The sequence below is a fragment of the Macaca nemestrina genome, chromosome 6, assembly GCF_043159975.1.
Source record: "Macaca nemestrina isolate mMacNem1 chromosome 6, mMacNem.hap1, whole genome shotgun sequence".
Classification (NCBI taxonomy): Eukaryota; Metazoa; Chordata; class Mammalia; order Primates; family Cercopithecidae; genus Macaca; species Macaca nemestrina.
In genome coordinates this window covers 164,215,508-164,239,090 of record NC_092130.1, presented here as the reverse complement: position 1 = coordinate 164,239,090, position 23,583 = coordinate 164,215,508, and the positions used below count along the sequence as shown (strand labels likewise).

The window sequence follows — 23,583 nt, the reverse complement described above, 5'->3', positions numbered from 1 at the left end:
GGCAGGAGAATGGCGTGAACCCAGGAGGCAGAGCTTGCAGTGAGCTGGGATCGTGCCACTGCACTCCAGCCTGGATGACAGAGTGAGACTCCGCCTCCAAAAATATATATATAAATAAATAAATAAATTTCAAGGTGAGAAGATCAATACAGGTTTAGCATCCACAATCCAAAAAAATCTGAAATCTGAAATGCTTCAAAATTCAAAACTTTTTGAGCACCGACATGATGCTCAAAGGAAATGCTCACTGGAACATTCTAAATTTTCAGATTAGGGATGCTTAACCGGTAAGTCTAATGCAAATATTCCAAACTCCAAAAACTGCAACACTTCCAGTCCCAAGCATTTTGAGTAAGGGATACTCAACATGTAATGGAAGAGTATCATATTGGAATGGACACTAGATGTCTATTTAGATGTCTATTTGTTGTTGTTTTTTGAGATGGAGTTTCAGTCTTATTGCCCAAGCTGGAGTACAATGGCACGATCTTGGCCACCGCAACCTCTGCCTCCCGGGTTCAAGTGATTCTCCTGCCTCAGCCTCCCAAGTAGCTGGGATTACAGGCGCACGCCACCATGCCCAGCTAATTTTTGGTATTTTTAGTAGAGATGGGGTTTCACCATGTTGGCCAGGCTGGTCTTGAACTCCTGACCTCAGGTGATCCACCCACCTCAGCCTCCCAAAGTGCTGGGATTACAGGCATGAGCCATTGTGCCTGGTCAAGATGTCTATTTTTTCTATGTATTCTCAGGATGGGGTTTTCAACCACCTAACAGCATTTCTACTCAAGTCAATAAAACCACAGGAGAGTTGGAAATGAAAAATAACTGCTTAAAGCAGAAAACTATTTTGACCAGAGAACTCTTCCATCTTCATTTCAAATGAGTACTCTCACACCCAGCCTCATCACAATCAGAAAATAAAGGAAAACGTGTCTGGGCATGGTGGCTCACGCTTGTGATTCCAGCATTTTGGGAGGCCAAGGTGGGAGGACGGCTTAAGCCCCGGAATTTGAGACCAGCCTGGGAAACTTACTGAGGCCCAGTCTCTACAAAAAATAAAAAACTAGCTGGGTGTAGTGGTACATGCTTGTAGTCCCAACTACTTGGGAGGCTGAGGCAGGAGTATCACCTGAGCCCAGAAGGCCAAGGCTGCAGTGAGCCATGATCGTTCCACTGCACTCCAGCCTGGGTGACAGAGCAAGACTCTGTCTCACAAAAAAAAAAAAATACAAAATGAAACAAAACGAAACAAGAAAAATCAAGCAGAACAAGGCATCATGAAAATGACCATGAACAAACAGGCATCCATCCAGCATTTGCTGACCAACTACGAAATATCAGAGCCATCAAGTATGAAAGAGATGCTACGGTATTCTTCTCCTGTTCGGGGCGTATAAGACACAAAATACATACACACTCCTACCATTCAAGGCAGAGGGGAAAGTAGTTGGTATCCAATGGGATGTTTAAGTGAAAAAATGACACCCATATGTAAAGGTAGGCCATGCAAATTATTTACAGCAAAGCACTAAAATCTCTCTCCTGTGCTTCCTAAGGGAGAAAAATGTGACTACAAGCTTGAAAAATATTCAACATATACAACAGATATGCATATATAGCTTGTATACAACAAGGGACAACACTTGAATATAAATTTGCACTATCCATTCTGGTTAACCAAACAGCAAGACTTCATTGCTTTGCTCATCTCAAAAATATCCCAAATTAAACACTGAAAAAGACATACATTCAAGTTGTAGGAATCACACACACAAAGGCATAAAATTTGTGGTACTTTCGATTCTGTCTAGATTATACTCTTAAATTTATAAATTTCTTCTCTTGATTCAAGTATAACTTGGAATCTGAAAAGGAATTTTTTAAAAAAGTGTTCCACTGGTCAGGAGAAAAAGTCCTTGGCTAAAATATCCCAAAGGTTAAATTTAGCAGGTTCATCATGGCATAAAACAGACAGCGCAGCTGCCAAACGCCAGGCCTATAATTCAGCTGAAAAGCTGCAGGCATTTCCCTGGGCCACAAACAACCACATGTGGTCTCTAGGAGCCCCAGACGGAATGATGGGCTGTAATTCCAGGTTTGCTTGTTTTTCCAGTTTGTGTTAGAATTTATGGGTCTAAGCAGGGTTTTAGTTTGTTCCCATGGGAAGAATTATTTTCTGGTGTCTTTACTCTTAATGTCGCTACCATGGTATTGTATCAACTCAGAAAGATTCAAAGGGCAAGGGGTAGTGAGGGGTCCTGAGAACACATTAGAAAGTCCTAACAATCTTGGGGCTGAGAATTGAAGAATTCGGCTATTGGATGTTACCCTCATAAATTAAAAGACGTTCTCAGCCAGGCGTGGTGGCTCACGCCTGTAATTCCAGCATTTTGGGAGGCCAAGATGGGTGGATCACTTGAGGTCAGGAGTTCGAGACCAGCCTGACCAACATGGAGAAACCCTGTCTCTACTAAAAATACAAAATTAGCCGGGCGTGGTGGCACATGCCTGTAATCCCAGCTACTCGGGAGGCTAAGGCAGAACTGTTTGAACCCAGAAGGTGAAGATTGCGGTGAGCTGAAATCGCACCATTGCATTCCGGCCTGGGCAACAAGAGAGAAACTCCGTCTCAAAAAAAAAAAAACAAAAAAAAAACGTTCTCTAGCATTGCTCAGAGCTGAAGACAGACACCTCCAACATAACCCTGCAGACTCACAAAGTTGCAGGAAGAGACAGGACAGACGCTCCATGGTGTCTGATCCACTAGGGGACCTGTGATGCATCACGCTGAAGAGCAAATGCTAAGTCTCCTTAATTTTGTGCTGTGTCTCCTCAGCACTCCAGCATGGAAACCTGAAGTCCAGGAAGTTACAGACAACTTGCCCCAGCTAATGAAGGCTTCCACCCTCTTCTAATCTCAGTCAAAAGTTAAAGCTCCTTAGGAGGAAATGTTTTTAAGAAGTTCAATGTCCCCGTTCAACAGAATTGAGGTTGCACTGCATTACAAATGATACTAACCGTTCTCTGTACCCCAGTCTCCTATTCTGCAAAATATGGATGATGGTAATAATTAATGTCTACCTTGCAGGATTCAAGAGAATCAAAAGAGTTAGTATTTATAAAACATTTAGAATACTGCCTGAAATATTTAGGTATGAAATATTTAGAATATTAGCCTGAAATATAATTGTGATTACTTTTGCACCCAGCTAATAGTAAGTTCTGTGTAAGTTACTCTTCCACTGAATTCTTCAATATTAACATCTTTAAAACCCCCCCAATGCCATAGCACTATCAGTTATTAAAACAGCTACCAGTTACTACTCCCTGCCCTTTTGGTCCTTATGCAAACACAAACAATTCACTTTCAAAGCTCAGAAGCTTCCAGAGGGTGGGCTTTCAGCTACATGCAGCTGTGTAATTTACACACGCTGCCGGTGACAGTAACAGCCTGAGACAGATGACAATGGGTCTAGTGGCACTGGAGGCTGGAAACCCTCGGCTGTACTTGAATACATTTGCCCAGAGAAAGAGTCCCCAAGGGACAAGTACACATCAATTTCTTATGACTCTTGGTTCCTCAACCATCCTAATAGAAAGTCAATTAAAATTGTCAAGGCCAGCATGGTAAACAGTGCTCTGTGGGACACTCACACCTGTGCATGAGGGAGCAGGATGGGGATAATATGACGTCAACAGTGCAGACTCACCTGGCATCTTCTGGGGACTCTGCAATCAGGTGGAAAGTCCTATCGGCCATAATGATGTCGATCCCATTCTCCTTGGTGGTGTTATCTATGATCTCTCTGCAAAGGAGCAAAAGCAACAAACGCACATCAGGAACACCAAATTCTGAGTAACTGAGGAAAGCAATTTCATGAAACCAATGACTAGAGTTGGGAAGTGTCTGTTACTGAAGAAACGGTACACAGTTGGCGCTCCGTATCTGCGAGTTCAGCATTTGTGGGTTCTGCATCTGTGGATTCAACCAGCAGCAGATCAAAACTAAAAATCCAATTTAAAAAATACTACTACTACAAATTAAAAAACAATACAGTGTAACTACTATTCACAATGCATTTGCATCATACTAGTTACTGAAGTAATCTAGAGAAGATGTGCAGTGTGTGGGAGAAGATGCAGAGGTTACATGCGATGACTGCATCATTTTATAGCAGGGACTAGAGCATCTGAGGATTTTGGTGGCTGCAGCGGGGAGGGGAGTGGTGGTTCTGGAACCCATCACACCAAAAGACATGGAGGGACATACAATTGTTTTCCTTTTAGTAATGATGACCATTCCCTCTAGGGGGAGCCGGGCTCCTCTCGGCTGCCCAGGGAGGAGGCTGCTGGTGTGGCCAGGGACAGCAGGGTTCCCCTGACTTCTCTAGGGGAGAAGCTCTCTCCCCTCATACTGGTCCACCCAATGCCCACCCCTGCTTAGGCCCCAGACAGGCCTGGGGCAGCAGCCCCCACTCCTGCCTGCAACTTCCTTTGGATCCTTTCTCCAAACTACAAAAGCCAACCTCGGCCTGGTGCGAGCTCCTTCCCTAACTCATCACAGCTCTCTCTCCCAGCTGAAGGCCATGGCTGCTACATCTGACTCCTGCTTGAGATGTGCACATTATTTCCATGAGGGGTGCTGGGGGTGAGGCGCAGGATTTGGGTGTGTCTGATTCTCAGTACCATCTTGATCTCATCTGCAACCCTCCCTAAACAACATTAGGGAAATAGAATTGGTGAACCAGGTTAACAAAATCAGGGTAAAACAGCAGCAGATGTTAGGATCAGAACAGAGATAGTAATACGTTTCATGAAGAAGGGTTTGGGGCATAAAGCCAGCTTGCTCTCGCAACTAAAGAAGTACAAATGTTCACAATGAAACATGTATTTTACAGCAACAAAACTAAAATAGCCTGGTTAGAAAATAAGTATTATCTGACCTCATAGCTAGAATCACTGAGATGAAATATTTTTTAAAAAATCAGGATCAGAGCCGGGCGCAGTGGCTCACACCTGTAATCCCAGCACTTTGGGAGGCCAAGGCAGGTGGATCACTTCCGGTCAGGAGTTTGAGACCAGCCTGGCCAACATGGTGAAATCCCGTCTCTACTAAAAACACAAAAATCAGCCAGGCGTGGCAGTGCACTCCTGTAGTCCCAGCTACTCAGGAGGCTGAGGCAAAAGAATCACTTGAACCCGGGAGGCAGAGGTTTTGCAGTGAGCCAAGATAGTGCCAGTGCCACTGCACTCCAGCCTCGGTGACAGAGCGAGACTCTGTCTCAAAAAAAAAAAAAAAAAAAAAAAAATCAAGGTCAGAACTGCTGCTGAAATCACAAGAGTGACAACCAGCTACTACTCTAAGCCTTCTTAACAGAAATCAACAGCAACACAAGTGAAGCACTCTTAAACAGAAAAGAAAACTGAATTTGATCACTCTCTAGGTCTAATGACCAATTCACAAGAAATAAACGAGAAAGAGAAAGAGAAACACGTTCGAACACATGCCCATACAGGGTTGGTGAAATGCAGAAACCATGGGATAAGTGAGCTAACATGTTCCATTACAAACGCAAGTGAAAGAAAGACGGAGGGGGCATCTATAAATTAACAGAGACTTGAGTGATCTAAAAACCGGTGACAACATCTAGACCTCATTTGGATTCTGACTTGAAGAAAGTAACTATAAAACTAACCCAAACCAACAAGAACACTACCACCTCCACTTACAAGGAAACTGCAGACCGGGCGCAGTGGCTCACGCCTGTAATCCCAGCACTTTGGGAGGGCGAGGTGCGCAGATCACCTGAGGTTAGGAGTTCGAGACCAGCCTGGCCAATATGGTGAAACTCTGTCTCTACTAAAAATACAAAAATTAGCCAGGCATAGTGGTAGGCGCCTGTAATCCCAGCTACTCGGGAGGCTGAGGCAGGAGAATCGCTTGAACTGGGGAGGCAGAGGTTGCAGTGAGCCGAAGTTGTGCCACTGCACTCCAGCCTAGGCAACAGAGTGAGACTCAGTCTCAAAATAAATAAATAAATAAATAAATAAAAATAAGGTCACTGCGGAAATCTGAACAATGACTGGAGTTTAGATAATATTAGGAGCTAATTTTTTTTTTAATGTGATAATGGTATTGTGATTATATATTAGAATGTTTAAATGCATACTAAATATTTACAGAAGAAATTACATGATACTGACTTGCTGTAAAAGAAGGTAGTTTGTTGGGGGAGCGGACTGGATAGAACTGTGGATGAAACACTTGGCCATGGGTGGAGAGCCACCAAAAGCTCTGGAATAAGTCCGTGTTTTGTTATGTTCTTCTACCCACTCTTGCCCATGATTGAAGTTTTCCATAATAATAACTCACTGTTCCTGTTCTATAGGAGGTGACAGAAATGGCTGAATAAGAGCTAACATTTCCATAACTCAGTATAATTCTGATGAAGCACCTGTGAATGGAGCTTTTATTAAGCAGCATACAAAGTGAGTTGCAAAAGAAACATACATCAGTGTACTCTGGTGAAATTCAATACTCTGCCTCCCACAAGCTTCTTGGTGCTTGCGGCCCCTTCTATGGATAATTAAATGGAAACATCATGGCTGTAATCCCAGCACTTGGGAGACCAAGGCAGGCGGATGGCTTTGAACCCATGAGTTTGAGACCAGCCTGGGCAACATGGCAAAACCCCATCTCTACTAATAATACAAAAAACTAGCCTGGCGTGGTGGCACACACCTATAGTCCCAATTACTCGGGAGGCTGAGGTGGGAGGATCACCTGAGCCCAGGAAGTTGAGGCTGCAGTGAGCCAAGATCGTGTCACTGCACTCCAGCCTGGGCAGTGGGAGTGAGACCCTGTCAGTCCATCAATCAATCAAGCCATCTATAGACAGATGAGGAACATGGTATGTGAGGCTGAGAGTAGATGGCAGAGGCAACAGAACCATGCCTTGCTGTGAACACTTGCAGGATTCAGACCCAGGATTCTCACAAGCCCACTCCTGCACCTCATGAGCTCCAAAGGGACAGCCTGAAAATGTCCAATATTCTGCCGTCTGCAGAGACATGAGATTTCTCTTACAATCAAATGCATAAAAGACTTCCCTCTCTTCATTTAACTTTCCACTTCACAATAAATACTTTTCTGAAGTTGCTGATGCTGGCTGATCAGAAACATTTTACTTTTAAGGCTCCTGGCTTCAGGCATTAATTTGATCCCTCAAAGATTATTTAACTACTTTTCCAAGTATTTGAGGTCACTTGGTTGTGAGTGGAGAACGACTACAGGTTATCCCCAAACATGTTTTCAGGCTTAGTATCCAGTTACCCCAGAAAAGCAGCTGCCTGTAACTCCTAACAATTTTCTGGAAACATTACTTAGTCTTTAAGAAAAATAATAGGCCCTCAACAGTCCAAAGCTTTGGTTCTATAAGGGTGTGGCAGAAAAAGGGGCATGTTGGATTTGAAGACCAGCCCTGTTCCTCTCATTGCTGGGAATGGGGATGGCTAGTATAACCAACACTGGTATAACAGAAGACAAGTGATTCATTTCAGAAAACTCCAGTCTGTCTGCTTTTAATTTAGCTAATTTATCTGCTGGCTACAGCTGGAGTAAGGAATTGAAAGTGATACATTAACCCATAAAAAGACTCAGCCACTTGTTCCAAATTCACACCATTCCTCCTCCACACATACAATTCCATTTCCACTGGGCAACTTCCAGGTCCAACTGGCTGGCCATCTTCCAAATGACAGCCACGTGTCTGAGTGTAATCATAAAAAGCAAAGTACTCACGGATTAAGTCTTGCTTCCCAGTCTCCTAATAATTTAACCCACTGAACTGAATTATCAGGACACCTACTACAGGCTACTGCCACTGCAAGGAACTTGCACAGCGTGGCTCTTGTGACCACCAGCATAAAGCATTGAGCAACCCATCGGGCCACAGCCAGGCTTAGCAACCTACTTCGCCGTTCGCACTTCGACGGTGCCCTTGAGCTTCTCTTCGCTGTCGTTTTCAAAGTACATCAGCTTGGACTGGCGGAGGACAAACCAGCGCTTCTTCCAATTTCTCCTGGACAGTGTGGAGGAGCCCCCGCCTTTTTTGTGAAGCCAGCCTTGCTTGAGGGCCTCCTGCTTGGAGCGGAACCACAAGAAGGTTTCATCCTTGAGGACACACCAGCGGCGTTTCCAAGAGTTCATCAGGCCACCTGTTCCCCCCAAGATTGGGTAGAGAGGGGTGAAAGAACAGTCAGTCCAACTGGATGACAACGACATGTACAGCAGGTGTTAAGGTCTAGCCAAGCTTAGACTCGGCCCCAGTTGCAGCACTGCAGAGACCCCCTCAGTGGGGAGAGGCGCTGCTAGCTCATGTCTAGGGGCACTACACAGATGTCACACCAGCCGGGCTGGATTACACAAGAATCCTTATATCCAAAGGAGTTCCTGCTCACTTAGCTGAGAAAGCTTTGTAAGGAGCCAATAGAAAAGCAAGTAATGAACTAACACTGTAACCCAGGAATAAATCAAAAGCCAAGGGTGAGAACCATGTCCCTACGTAAGGATCAGGCTTATCTCCAAATGTCCCAGAGAGGGAAAATTATTTTAACATGGTGTCAAAGTTTACCAGTTTCTTTACCCGTTTTTTGGGCCAGGAGCAATGGCTCATGCCTGTAATCCCAGCACTTTGGGAGACCGAGGAGGGTGGATCACTTGAGGTGAGGAGTTCGAGACCAGCCTGGCCAACATGGTAAAACCCCGTCTCTACTAAAAATAGAAAAATTAGCCGGGAGTGGTGGTGCGTGCCTGTAATCCCAGCTACTTGGGAGGCTGAGGCAGGACAACTGCTTGAACCCAGGAGGAGGAGGTTGCAGTGAACCGAGATTGCGCCACTAGACTCCAGCCTGGGTGACAGAGCAAAACTCCATCTCAAATAATAAACAAAGTTCACCCATTTCCTTCCATATTTGGTCAATGTGTGAACAAGAATTATCAGTGATTCCAGGGTTGACCGATGAAGTCTAACTTACACAAGTAAAGACAATATGGCTTTTCGGAGAAAAACATCTTTTCAAAGAAAAGCATCATCTGAGAATGTTTTACAGGTATAAGACTGAGACTATGAAAAAAGAAAAAGCAAGAGTACAAACTACACTAAGATTTGAACTTAAATATACAGATGTTACTTTTCATGGGATAAAAAAAAATCTTTCTATGCTCTTCTGGGAGGATAATTTTGTATTCCAGATTCCCCAGCCTGCTCAAGATCAACATCTTACACGCATCTGTTATTATAAGACTGTCCACACATTATTTTCTTTCGACCAACCAGTAATGAAATAAGGGACATTTAAACATGGGATATTTAAAGTAAGTATAAACGAAGTGTTTTTCTCTTATGCGTTCGGTGTGTGAAAACCAGACAGTGCACTTGCTTCACTGAACTTTCTAGACTCCTCTCCCTCCTTTTGTCCAAGAGGTCCCTGCTCATTTAGCTGAGACATCTTTGGTAATTGTGCCAAGCTGCAGAGCTGTGTCCTAACATACGGTAAACTTGCCAAGGGCTACCAGAAAGAAACATTATTAATGTTTTGATTTGTGACTTTAATCTGCGTTTCTCAAAACACGTCCAGAGGAAAACTGTGTAAAGTTATTCTATGATCTTGTTGTTGTTAAATGATAAAGCTTATTCACAGTTGTTTCGAAGATTAAAACAGTCATCACAACAGCCTTCACCATTAGTTTATTTAATCTGTCGTTCTGTTATCGATAGCACTCACTCTTGGCCCTCCCTTTGCAATTCCAGGCCGTCTCTTGAAAATGCATCATTTAGATAATCTACTTAATGCTATAATTTCCCAATTGCAAACACCTTTAGTGGGTTATTTGGTTGTGAAAACTCATGTATGCCCATAAAATATAAACTGGTGATTAGATTTTCTCATTCATTGGTTGCTCTGAAACTTTTTGGCTCTGTTTTAATTAAAAGTTTTATTAAATATTAAATGATGCTGCATTTACACAGTAGCTTTATTAAGAGATGCTGAAAACTCACCCACTTAACTTCTTTGACCCTGATTTTAATACTTTGAATGTGTCTTTACTTTTTTCCTACTCTTACTGGTTTTAATCCAGTAACTGTATAATAAATCAATGTTGCCAGGCGTGGTGTCTCACGCCTATAATCCCAGCTCTTTGGGAGGCTGAGGTGAGTGGATCACAAGGCTAAGAGTTCAAGACCAGCCTGGCCAACATGGTGAAACCCTGTCTCTACTCAAAATACAAAATTAGTCAGGCGTGGTGGTGCGTGCCTGTAATCCCAGTTACCCAGGAGGCTGAGCCAGAAGAATGGCTTGAAACTGGGAGGCGGCGGTTGTGGTGAGCCAAGATCACACCACTGCACTCCAACCTGGGCAACAGAGCGAGACTCTGTCTAAAAAAAAAAAAAAAATCAATGCCACAAATTAAAAATAAGAGGAATATTGAAGAGAATTTTCAAATTAACTTAGGGAATTAAAAACTGAGGAATGGGAATTATATGTTAGTAAAAAACAGTTAAGATGATTTCTAACTGAGAAAATCTTAAGATGCTATGATCAAATACTTGTTGGATCATTAGGTTCTGATTTGCGATGACATTTTTTCCTTTGTCAGATGTTCCAGTGCTGGCTACATCATCCTCTCTGTTTTTCATTCCAACAGTCCTACTGAAGTCCACATCAACCAGTGATTCTGGACAACAGAAAAGTCTCCCCTAATCAAACCTTCTGGGGGTTTCATGAGCACTGTGAGGCTCCAAAGCTGAAGACGGCAGAACTCCGAAAGGCAAATGACTGACAGTTGTCACTAGACCCATGTTTTCTAAAAGGGGCAGGTGAAGCAAAAAAGGAATCCAACAAAGCTGCAAGTGAAGAAAACAGAAAAAAAAAATATTAAAGACAACAAAAGAAAAAGACATGGAAGAAAAGGTAAAGAAGCTAATAGAGAAGCACAGGAAGAAAGAAGGGAAAACGGAATAAAAGAGTTTTCATGGCTGGGCATAGTGGCTCACTCCGGTAATCCCAGCACTGTGGGAGGCTGAGGTGGGCAGATCACAAGGTCAGGAGTTCGAGACCAGCCTGGCCGACATGGTGAAACCCCGTCTCTACTAAAAATACAAAAATTAGCCGGCCGTTGGTGCATGCCTGTAATCCCAGCTACTCAGGAGGCTGAGGCAGGAGAATCACTTGAACCCACGAGTGCAGTGCCATTGCACTCCAGCCTGGGCAACAGAGCAAGATCCTGTCTAAAAAAAAAAAAATGGTTTTCATGGTGGGGAAGACGAAAAAAAGAAAACGTAAACGTAAATGAAGAAAGACGGCAGTAAAAAGGAAAGTGAAGAAAAGGGAGGGAGAAGACAAATTTAAAAATCAAAGATGGGAGAAAGCAGGAAGAGGAGACCTAGGGAGGAAGAGGAGACCTAGGGAGGAAGGTTCTCATATCCCTGCCCATCCCCACGTTCTCAACTCTCTCCCCTCTCCAGTCTAGGTCCATGCGAGAAACAGGACGGTCCCTTCTTTTTAACCATCCATGTAAAACTCCTGCCAAAAACTGGTGATGATTATGATTTCTTATTATCCCTGTCACTGAGTTCCAAGTCACAGTCAAGAACAGGAATAAAGCATAAACACAAGGTCCCAATTAAATAATTTTCTGGCCAGGCATGGTGGCTCATGCCTACAATTCCTGCACTTTGGGAGGCCAAGGTGGGAGGATTGCTTGAGGTCAAGAGTTGGAGACCAGCCTGGGCAACATAGTGAGATTCCACCTCTAGAAAAAATTAGCCTGGCATGATGGTGTGCGCCTGCAGTCCTAGCTTCTATGAAGGTTGAGGTGGGAAGATGGCTTGAGCCTGAGTTTGAGGCTGCAGTAAGCCGTGACAACACCAGGGCCCTCTAGCTTGGGTAACAGAGCAAGACCCTGTCTTAAATAAATAAATAAATAAATAAATAAATACTAAATAATTTTCCAAAAGGAGTGCACCTCAGGGCCCCTAAGTGTTAAAGTTCTGCAAAGTAAATTCAAAGGTTAATAACAATCAAAGCATACAATGCAAATGCTCATCATGAAGTACGTATGGTGAGCAATTCAAGCGAGCTGTGGCCCTCAGTGAGCTCTTCACTTTCCCCCATGTATAGCACATCCTTCTAGGCTCTCTAATATCCCTGGCAGGAGAGAACATGCAGTTTATCCTTAGAATGGGTCTCCACCAATTCCAGCAGCAGCAGCAGCAACACACACATTGGTTTGTATGTCTGTATATGTGAGAGAGAGAGCAATGAGACTGAGACAGAGGAAGACAGTGAAAGAGAAAGTTGGGGAGAGAGGGAGAGAAAATAGAAGAATGAACAAAGAGCTAAGAAAGGAAAAAGAGACGGGGAGAGAGAGAGGGGAGAAGGACTGATAATGGAGGCAGTGGTTGCAAATGCTTTGTGCTGCCACTCTGCACCAAACCAGGGGAGTCACGACTGTGTTCACGCAGGTAGGACCACACCACCCACGTCACACCAACATGACAAGGCGTCCCTGCATTCATCTAGGTGGCCCAACACCAACGTAAGGGTAGGTAGAATGACTTTCCCAGTCCCCATCCATCAGCCCAGATACAATAACACCTCCGTTATTTACCATCCCCATCCATCGGCCCGGATAAAATAGCACCTCGCTCTCCCGCTAACCCAGACTCCATGGCAGCTGCAGTCATACCTTTCATGTACAGAAAGCTGTGGAAATATGGCAGAGTGACACAGCTGTACACAGAGTCACGCCGGTACGACAGCTCATCGTCTGTATCAAACCTGGAGTCAAAGTCCTCTTCACTGTCTTCAAACTGGACCGAGAGAGAGAGAAGCCAGTGGTGAGGGAAAAGGCCACAAAGCAAGCCACTAAAACACCCAGCATGGATCATCATTGAAAAAAATAAAAAAATACAGCTACTCGAGAGGCAGGAGAATCACTCGAAACCAGGAGGCAGTGACTGCAGTGAGCCGAGATCGCGCCACTGCACTCCAGCCTGGGCGACAGAGCGAGACTCCGTCTCAAAAAAAAGAAGAAAAAAGAATGAAGAAAAAATAACTGACAAGCAATACGCCTGATTTACGGTAGCACACAAATAATTCAGAATTAAAAATATCAACTTTTAAGGTCAAATGGTCAGTTGAATTGATACGTGAAAGACAAGATATACTTGAATCCAAAGGCTATCTGCCCTAAAATTAACAATGCTTTTTTTTTTTTTTTTTTTTTTGAGACGGAGTCTCGCTCTGTCGCCCAGGCTGGAGTGCAGTGGCTGGATCTCAGCTCACTGCAAGCTCCGCTTCCCGGGTTTACACCATTCTCCTGCCTCAGCCTCCTGAGTAGCTGGGACTACAGGCGCCCGCCACCTCGCCCGGCTAGTTTTTTGTATTTTTAGTAGAGACGGGGTTTCACCATGTTAGCCAGGATGGTCTCGATCTCCTGACCTTGTGATCCGCCCATCTCGGCCTCCCAAAGTGCTGGGATTACAGGCTTGAGCCACCGCGCCCGGCCTAACAATGCTTTTTAAGGCTATAATTTGAATCAAACCATGCAAAAGTTAACCCCTTTTGAATCACTATGTTAAATACATTTTCTTTTTTTCTTTTTTTTTTTTTTTTTTGAGACGGAGTCTCGCTCTGTCGCCCAGGTTGGAGTGCAGTGGCCGGATCTCAGCTCACTACAAGCTCCACCTCCCAGGTTTACGCCATTCTCCTGCCTCAGCCTCCTGAGTAGCTGGGACTACAGGCGCCCGCCACCTCGCCCGGCTAGTTTTTTGTATTTTTAGTAGAGACGGGGTTTCACCGTGTTAGCCAGGATGGTCTCGATCTCCTGACCTCGTGATCCGCCCATCTCGGCCTCCCAAAGTGCTGGGATTACAGGCTTGAGCCACCGCGCCCGGCCTATGTTAAATACATTTTCAAATCTTTGAAAGTCAAGAGAACATTCAATGCATGACCAAAGCAACAAAATAAAAGTAAACTACAGATAAATGCAGAAACTGGAAAGAGTACATTTAAGCCCTGCAGCTTCTTCCTTTACACCCGCTATAAGAAGTAACACCGTGTGGTTTGGATTGTGAAGTTACTGGAAGGAAAGTTTGCCAGTTCATCCCCGGCAAGTCTTGTTCCAGTTTAGGTTGTGTCTGATTTCCTAACGCAGCATGGCAAAGCTAAAAAAGTTCCATTCAAATTGTAAAAAAAGGGAAGGAAGAAATAAAATAAAATAAACAGAAGTTCCATTTAAAAAGACAGTTTCCGACCGGGCATGGTGCCTCACGCCTGTAATCCCAGCACTTTGGGGGTCCGAGGCAGGTGGATCACCTGAGGTCAGGAGTTCAAGATCAGCCTGGCCAACATGGTAAAAGCCCATCTCTACTAAAAATACAAACATTAGCTGGGTGTGCTGGCGGGCACCTATAATCCCAGCTACTCAGGAGACTGAGACGGGAGAATAGCTTGAACCCAGGAAGGGGGGATTGCAGTGAGCCGAGATTGTGCCAATGCACTCCAGCCTGGGCAACAGAGCAAGACTCCACCTCAAAAACAACAACAACAACACCACCACAAATAAATAAATAAATAAATAGCCAGTTTTCCCAGGTCTTGGGCCCACAGTTCAGCTCTGGGGCTTTGTGCGAAACCTGAAACAGGCACATCACAATTCCACTTACAAATGCAGTTGGCTTATGGAATAAGAAAAAGGTTTAAGATGATCTCTAAGACCGCGACTCCGCAGTCTTCGCACAGATATCCTATGGGTATCTTCATTCAACTTGAGGATGCCACAGGGGTGGTGTGACCGGCCACCCATTTCATTTTTTATTTTTATTTTTTATTATACTTTAAGTTCTAGGGTCCATGTGCACAACATGCAGGTTTGTTACATATGTATACATGTGCCATGTTGGTGTGCTGCACCCATTAACTTGTCATTTACATTAGGTATATCTCCTAATGCTATCCCTTCCCCCTCCCCTCTCCCCACAATAGGACCCGCTGTGTGATGTTCCCCTTCCTGTGTCCAAGTGATCCCATTGTTCCCGGCCACCCATTTCACTGGAACATGCCAGGTAGGTACTCACTGAGGACTGTGCCCCCTCAGAGCTGAACCGGTAGGCACCCGAGCTGTTGTAGGTCCCCATAGAGCAGCGGTAGTCGGGGGACCACTGGCTGCCGTAGGAGTTGGAGAAGGTCACGCTGCTGCCGGAAGTGATGGCACCATCCTCATAGTCATCCTGGTCGTAGTCGTAGTCGCCGTCTGGGGAGGGGAGGTCCCCGGCATTCTGGGGCATGCAGTAGGTGGACTCGCCGCTGGAGGAGTTGTGCAGGCTCCCGGAGTCCTGCACTGACGGGGTGAGCAGCACTGTGCTGTCCGCGCTGGGGCTGGTGGGCACCACCGTGTCGTTCATGTAGGGGTCCTCCTCCGAAGAGTCGTCGCTGGTCCGGATGCCACTCGTTCGCTGGTCTGAGTGGCCGTGCTCGCTGGGGTTGGGGGAGTCCTTGAAGGCGTCGTCGTCGGCTTCGAAGCCCTCGTCGACCTCCTCCTCTGGGTAGGGCTGGCTGAAGTTGAAGTTGGGCTTCTCCTCGCATGCGCTCTCGGCCAGCTCGTTGGAAAATTCGCTTCCCACAGACAAGGACCGCTCGATATTCCGGACACACTCATCGATCTCGTCGAAATTGAGGGACTCGAGGAACTCCTGGGCCGCCCTGCACGCTTCCTCCTCCAGCCTGCGGAGCTCCTGGTCCTGCCGCTGCTGCAGCTTCTGCAGGGAGGCCTCGGTCAGCGACAGCTCCTGCTGCTCCTTCATGCGCTGCAGGTCCTCGATTTCTTTCTCCAGACGGAGGATCTCTTCCACCTGCTTGTTTTCCTTCTGTTTCTCCAGTTCACGGGTCAGTTCAGCTTCCTTCTGGCTCTTCTGCAAGGCTTCGAGTTCTTGCTGCTTCCTCGTTTCTTCTTCCTGAGCAGAAGTAGAAGGGAGATTTCAGAAGGCTTCCGTACAAAAGTCCAAGCATAGCTCCCGCTTTGCAACCAGGATGAAATGTGGTCATTACGAGTTGGACTGTGTCCCCATAAAGTCTATAGGTTGAAGTCCTAACCCTCAATACTGCCGAATGTGACTGCATTTGGAGATACGGCTTTTAAAGAGGTGACTAAGTTAAAATGAGGTCACTAGGGTGGGCCCTAATCCAAGCTGACTGGTGTCCTTTTGGGAACAGGAGACTGGGTCACACAGAGCAAAAAGGCTGCGTGAAGACACACTGGAACGGCCACCTGCAAGCCAAGGGGAGGGGCCTCAGAAGAAATCAAACCTAAGGATACCTTGATCTTGCAGTTCCGGCCTCCAGAGCTGGGAGAAAATCAGTTTCCACTGTTTAATCCACCGGTCTGTGGTCTTTGGTCATGGTAGGCCTAGCAAACTAACACGCTGGTTATACTGATTTAGAGAAATTATACTCTTGTGGCCGGGCGCGGTGGCTCACACCTGTAATCCCAGCACTTTGGGAGGCCGAGGCGGGCGGATCACAAGGTCAGGAGATCGAGACCACGGTGAAACCCCGTCTCTACTAAAAATACAAAAAATTAGCCGGGCGCGGTTGTGGGCGCCTGTAGTCCCAGCTACTCGGGAGGCTGAGGCAGGAGAATGGCGTGAACCCGGGAGGCAGAGCTTGCAGTGAGCCGAGATCGCGCCACTGCACTCCAGCCTGGGCTGGGCGACAGAGCGAGACTCCGTCTCAAAAAAAAAAAAAAAAAAGAAATTATACTCTTGTGATGCACACTAAAACCTCAGCCATTCACTACGCTTTACCCAACTGTAACGGGTCAGAAACTGCATCATAAACACATCCTCTTAAATTGGCCTTCCTATTATCTTTCTACTTTAATTCGGTTTTGAATCCTAGAGTCCAAGCGTTAGAAGTGGGAAGTAGAAACACGAGAGGCTAAGTCGTCACTGCACTCATTACCTGCTGGGCGCGGAGCTCGGCTTCTCTTCGCTGTCTCTCTCTTTCTCTAAAAATAGTAAAGAAAAAGTGAAAATCAACAACAATAACCCTAGAACCACTTTTCAGAGAGATCTACCTTTTTAAAACAGCTTTGCCAAAGACAGAAAGCTTGAAAGACAGAGCCCCTTCCTCTGGCCATGGACTTATTCTGCGTATGACTAAAAATATTCACAGAACTGGGTCTTTCGTGCTGCCAAGGAATTTTATATTCTAGCCACCAAGAGTTACTGTTTCAAATTGTAGGTTCTGGGGCATCTGCTGGGATTTCTGGCTGCACAGACAGATACCGAGCATAGCACTCAAAATGTATCCTTTTGTTTCATCCCAGCAAGAAAGGTACTGTACCTTTCCTCTTCCTCCCGTTTCTTCTTTTCTTCCTCTTCCTGTTTCTTCTTTTCTTCTTGCTCCCTTTTGTCTGCCAGCAATTGTCTGTAAACTCGACGAGCAATCTGACCTCTGAGTTGCTTCTGGAAAACTATGGCTGCCTTTTTCAGGTGCAAAAATCTCCTCCTCAGAAGGAATGCTCTGTAATTCTTCTGTATTATCACCACACAATACAGGACCTTTCTGTATTGTTTTCTGAAAATGAAAGAAAACAAGGGAATCAGCATTGAAGTAATGAGGCTTTGCGCTATTCAAATGAGCTCACATCAAGGCTGCAAGACAAAAGAGGACCCAGTTTCAGAAAGATAGTCTCATTATGGAAACTGGAGAGAACAAGGAGGCCCCTTTGGTCAAAACAAAACAGAAGAAAAACAAAGAAATACTAACAAACAAAACTAAAGTAAGAAGCCTATCACTATCTTGGCTAAATAAACACATAACCAACCCCTCATGTTGACTTTAAGTAGTTTTGGCAGAAAGTTGGGTAAATAGGTTCCCAAAGAGATCTGATATATTCTCCTGTTCATATAAAAAAAAAAATCATCACAGCAGGACAGCTTTGTACTTCAGAAAATGTAACATGTAGCATTTCACAGGCACAATGGATGGGACTAAAATGCACATGAAGAGAAGTTGCCTCAGGCCAGGTGCAGTGGCTCACGCCTGTAATCCCAGCACTTTGGGAGGCTGAGGCGGGCGGACAGATCACGAAGGTCAAGAGATTGAGATCATCCTGGTCAACATCGTGAAACCCCATCCCTACTAAAAATACAAAACTTAGCCGGGCGTGGTGGCGGGCACCTGTAGTCCCAGCTACTTGGGAGGCTGAGGCAGGAGAATTACTTGAACGTGGGAGGCGGAGGTTGCAGTGGGCAGCGATCGTGCCATTGTATTCCAGCCTGGAGACAGAGCCAGACTCTGTCTCAAAAAAAAAAACAACAACAAAAGAAGTCACCTCATTCCTCAAACAGCTGGAGGATGAGTCTCTATAGCCAAAATAGTAACTCCAAGATGAACAGCCAAGCTGCTGTGGCTTCAAGACCTGATGCAGAGGAAGTAGGTAAACAAATTAAATATCAGTAGAAGGCTGGGCACGGTGGCTCACACCTGTAATCCCAGCACGTTGTCAGCCGGGAGGATCCCATGAGCCCAGGAGTTTGAGAGTTTGAGACCCTCCTGGGCAACATGGAGCGACCCATCTCTAAAAAAAAAAATTTTTTTTTTTAATTAGCCAGTCATGGTGGTTTGTGCCTATAGTCCCAACTACTTGGGAGTCTGAGATGGGAGAACTGCTTGAGCACAGGAGGTCAAGGCTGCAATGAGTCATGATCGTGCCACTGCACTCTAGCCTCAGAGACAGAGTGAGACCCTGTCTCAGACAAATAAATAGATCTCAGTAGAGTTCCCTGATGTCACTGTTCTTTCTACCTGAGATGTCAAAAAGTGCAGAGCTCCCTTTCCTACTTGCTGCCCAGGTCAGGCTAGCTAGGTTTCGGGAGTGGCTGCTTAGGAGGCCTGACCTGAGGCTCCCCTCAATTCGAAAACCTCAGGCCACTCCACTGCAACACACTGGGAAGGAAGGACCCCCTCATGGAGCTTACTGCCTTCTCCCCTCAGCGTGGGGTTCTTACCGTGCCAAGAAGCCCAAGACATGGGCCCGAATCACCATGGCCGCATGGCTCACTTCCTCCTCCCTCCGTTTCTCCAGTTTCTGTTCCAAGGATTCTCGAAGAAAGACCTGCTCAGGAGGGAGTCACATGTCAGAAGCAAAGAACGTGGCCAGCAGAAGGAAGGCATTTCTGAGTCTGAGATATCTTCTGAGGTTAAGGCTTTTTTCTCTAAGTTTGCTCCACCACATGGCCATGCTTTCTAGAATAGTGGTTTTTAAAGATTCCCCCTGTCAGGGGCTAAAACACTTGCAAAATCCAATAAAGATATATCACATGGAAAAACAAAAATGCTGCATAAAAACACAAGTCCCTTTTATGGTTATTGTTACTAGATTCAACAGGCATAAAAGGACTACCAAACTGCTATCTAAGCTTCTAAACACTTAACACATCATGGGCCGGGACAAATAGTTCATGGACCAGCATCGGTCACTACATTGAGTCCATGTAATATGATTCAGAGATACAGAAAGCAGAGGAAGGAAAAGAGGAAGGGAGGGAAGCCAGGAAATTTCTAAAACGTTATTTTGCTTTCATGTGGAAATCCTCTCTTTATGCCTGCTATGTGATTACAATCAGAGTATCTTGGCTTCAAAAACTTAAATGCACTCAAAATATTGACGTTAAGAACATAATTCTGAAAACTGAGTTTAAAATGAAAACTGAATTATTTCAGCTACATCTCAGTTCGGCTATCACAAGCACAGCAGACCCGGGACTAAATAAATTGGAGCTGTTTGCTTGCCTATTTCTGAGAATGGACACTTTCATCCTCTGCTTATCAAACACGTGTGTCAGGTAATTGGCACTTTGTATCAGAATTCCTAGTTTTTGAGAAGATATGAAAATATCAGGACCTTCTCTTGATAAAGTAGCTTTTAATTTTGCCATTTCAGATGTAATACATGCATAATAAATTTTGAATGACTCCCTAAAACAACCAGTATCAAACATTTTCATGTTTTTTTGTTAACAGTCCACACAGATGCATTTTGGTGTCTCCCCAATTTTTTACTTTATACTTCCATGAGTCATTCTGGCCTAAACTGGTGCATCATGTTCTCCCAATGGCACATTTTTCCAGGTTCTCTGCTCTGTGTCCTCCATGACATTTGGGCACGAAAGCAAATAAAGAGTCCTAGCACCTTGTGACTCACAGCCGTACCTATTCCTGCTCTGGGTAAAACTCCATCACACATCATTCTCCTAGGAAAGCTCTTCATACAATCCTCTCCTTATAATACGATTAATATATTCTGTTGGCTGGGCGCAGTGGCTGACCCCAGTAATCCCAGCACTTCGGGAGGCCGAGGCAGGTGGTTCACCTGAGGTCAGGAGTTGGAGACCAGCCTGGTCAATATGGGGAAATTCTGCCTTTACTAAAAATACAAAAAATCAGCCAGGCATGGTGGCAGGTCCCTGTAATCCCAACGACTTGGGAGGCTGAGGCAGAAGAATAGCTTGAACCTGGGGGGCGGAGGTTGCAGTGAGCCAAGACTGTGCCACTGCACTCCAGCCTGAGCAACAGAGTGAGACTCTGTCTCAAAAAAAGCAACATATATACATATATACTCACACACATATACACATATACACACACACTCATACATACTCATATATACACATATATATTCACATATACATATACATACTCATGTATATGAGAGTCTATATATATATATATCTTCTGTTGGTGCAGAAGCTACAATTGTAAAGTTTGTTGGATGTGATCTTCGTTAAAGATGTTCAGAAATACAGAATTCCCTGTACATATCAAAACCATGTAGCAAAAGCAGTTTTCATCAAGACTGGACTTTAAGGAAGTATTTCAACTTCTCTTTGAGATTTTTGTTTGGTATTACATAACTTATTCTAATGATTTTGCCCTTAGGAGCACTTAAAAGGAAAAGTAATAGCCAAACCTTGGGGAAGGGGGTGGTGGTGACAAAAGACAAAAGTGTCAGTTCTCATGAGCCACACAGCGATGACATGAACAAGTGGAAAACTTTATGAAGGAACAAAGGTCTTCTCCACCATTGGAAGTCAAAAGAAATGTCTTGGTTAGAATCAGAATCAGACAAGTACTTGCTTTAGTTTTCAGTCCATTAAAAAGACAGCTCTCAAAATAAATATATAAGTAGATTTTTTAAAAAGACAGCTTTCTTCCCCTGCCTATTAAATTATTCTTCCGCATCTTTATTTACATTCTCCTTCACCAACCTAAAGGGCAAACAAATGGAGAAAATGCTTTTAGGGACCTGTCAGTTTCATTAAGAACATGAACCCTGAATTTAGACAATGACAGAAGGAAAGTGATAGGTTTGGCTGTGTCCCCACTCAAATCTCATCTTGAATTGTAGCTCCCATAATTCCCAGGTGTCATGGGAGGGACCTGGTGGGAGGTAATTGGATCATGGGGGGTGGGTCTTTCCCATGCTGTCCTCATGATAGTAAGTCTCACGAGATCTGATGGTTTTAAAAAGGGGAGTTGCGCTGCACACACTCTCTTGCCTGCTGCCATGTAGGATGTGCCTTTACTCTTCCTTCATCTTCGGCCATGATCATGAGGCCTCCCCAGCCATGTGGAACTGTGAGTCCATCAAACCTCTTTTTTTAATAAATTACCCAGTCTCAGTTACGTCTTTATTAGCAGTGTGAGAACAGACTAATACAGAAAGTGTTTATGTGAGCCCTTGCGTCACCTTGCCACGTTCCCAGGACTCAGCCAAGACCAAATTGGCACAACCTACTGACTGGGAATGTGGCATCAAAGCAGGCACCAAAGCAGCTGAGCAAAGGGCAGTGCCCACTCAGGCGCTGCTTGGCTGAACTTGACTCAATAACCAACAGCAACCCTTTCACGTGGCTCTTTTTCACCTTTATCTTCTTAGGTAGCTTAAGATCCTGTGGGTTATTCCAGTACAGTGTCTTTATAAAAACACCTCCCGCAGGCTTCACTGACGTAGAACTGAAGAAGAAAAGTCTGACACTGAAGTCCAGAGGGTCAGAAAAGTAAAAGTCTTGAGTCTTAAGGAATCCTTGAGGCAGTGGGAAAAACCAAAACCAGGAAGGAGAGGGACCAACTGCCCACCTCAGGCACCGTAAACGCAGCTGTTCAGCAGGGAAATAAACTGCAATCTCCTCCCCACGGGCTGTGCCATGGAGCATCCGACAGGCCGCCTCGATTCCTAGTAATGCTTCCCCAGTCCTCTAGGTAAGAATGCTTGCCTTACAAGAACAAACATGTTTTAGATAAGCCAGCCAGTTCAGACGTGGGGCCACGTCTAATTCGCTGCCTTCGACACTGGCCACACTCGCCTGTTGTGTATGGCAGACATTCCTTTACCAGAAGACCAGAAGTTCATTAGAGGTTTGAGACTTTAAATACAAAGACCTTCTGACAGCAAGACACCAAAACACCTGCTCTCCAACACGTAAATCAAACACTGGTCAAGATCAAAGCTATCAAGAGGGCACAATTCAAATCCTTTGATGTTTACATTTACTTCCTAACGTATCTATGGAAAAATACACTTCCATCCAACTTCTACTCCCCACTTTTCACCGATTAAAACTGAACTCCTCTTTAAAAACTTCTTCTTGAATACTTCCTTGATCATTTCAATCCATAGGGATCTCTCTCCTGAAGAAGCTGTTTTCTTGCTCCTTTAAAAAGACTGTACTGCATGATTTAATTCATCCACTGTGTGAATATCTTATCTTCCAAAATAGCAAACTGAGGACAACGCCCATGTTTCTGTGTCCCCTATGCTACACTATGTCCAAAGCCTGCCTTGGGCCTGATTTCCATAATGAAGTGAAGTTGAATTAGTACTTGGAGCCCAGAAGAGATTGTTAATGGCCAGGGTGAGTTTTAATGTTCTCTAATGTCACTCCACCGTAGAAGGCAGTGAGGTGACTCCTTTATAGAGAATGCAATTTTTTTTTTTGTTTTTGAGACAAGGTCTCACTCTGTGGCCCAGGCTGCAGTGCAGTGGCATGATCAGGGCTCACTGCAGTCTTGACCTCCTGGGTTCTAGCAATCTTTGCACCCTAGCCACGCGAGTAGCTGGGACTACAGGCACATGCCACCACGCCTGGCTAATTTTTCTGAATTTTAGTAGAGAAAAGGTCTCGCTATGTTTTCCAGGCTGGTCTCAAGACTCCTGGGCTCAAGCGATCCTTCTGCCTCAGCCTCCCAAAGTGCTGGAGTTACAAGCGTGAGCCACTGTGCCTGGTCTGCAATTTCTTTTGATTAAACAAAATCAGAGCAGATTATATTACACTGCCAAGAGATCCACTTGAGCCATTTTCTTCAGAAAGTTTTCCTAAGTAAATAAATGTATGACATCCTGTGTCATCTCTTACAGTTTTTCAGCACTTCTAGACACTGATTAAGCTCAGCACTGTGTAAAATGAACAATCGGCTCTACGTGCTCTACTGGGTGATCGCACAGAAGCC

At 44.9% G+C, this 23,583-nt stretch overlaps 1 protein-coding gene and 1 long non-coding RNA gene across 7 annotated transcripts in view; one reads left to right on the top strand and one right to left on the bottom strand.

Annotated features, from left to right (window-relative positions):
- LOC105492307 (uncharacterized) overlaps positions 1-12,759 on the top strand; it is a 75,737-nt gene extending 62,978 nt beyond the window's left edge. For all 5 annotated transcript variants that reach the window (XR_011625126.1, XR_011625122.1, XR_011625124.1 and 2 more), the window contains one exon: positions 10,712-12,759. This is a non-coding gene — a long non-coding RNA (uncharacterized lncRNA). The remainder of the gene's footprint in view (positions 1-10,711) is intronic.
- The window catches only part of LOC105492331 (myosin X), a 276,819-nt gene that overhangs the window by 20,163 nt on the left and 233,073 nt on the right, over positions 1-23,583 (bottom strand). For both annotated transcript variants that reach the window (XM_071099081.1, XM_071099082.1), the window contains exons 22-28: positions 19,083-19,189; positions 17,413-17,646; positions 17,029-17,074; positions 15,147-16,022; positions 12,755-12,878; positions 7,977-8,220; positions 3,714-3,809 (exon numbers count right to left, since the gene is read on the bottom strand). In XM_071099081.1, coding sequence (XP_070955182.1) covers positions 3,714-3,809; positions 7,977-8,220; positions 12,755-12,878; positions 15,147-16,022; positions 17,029-17,074; positions 17,413-17,646; positions 19,083-19,189 — 1,727 coding nt within the window. The remainder of the gene's footprint in view (positions 1-3,713; positions 3,810-7,976; positions 8,221-12,754; positions 12,879-15,146; positions 16,023-17,028; positions 17,075-17,412; positions 17,647-19,082; positions 19,190-23,583) is intronic.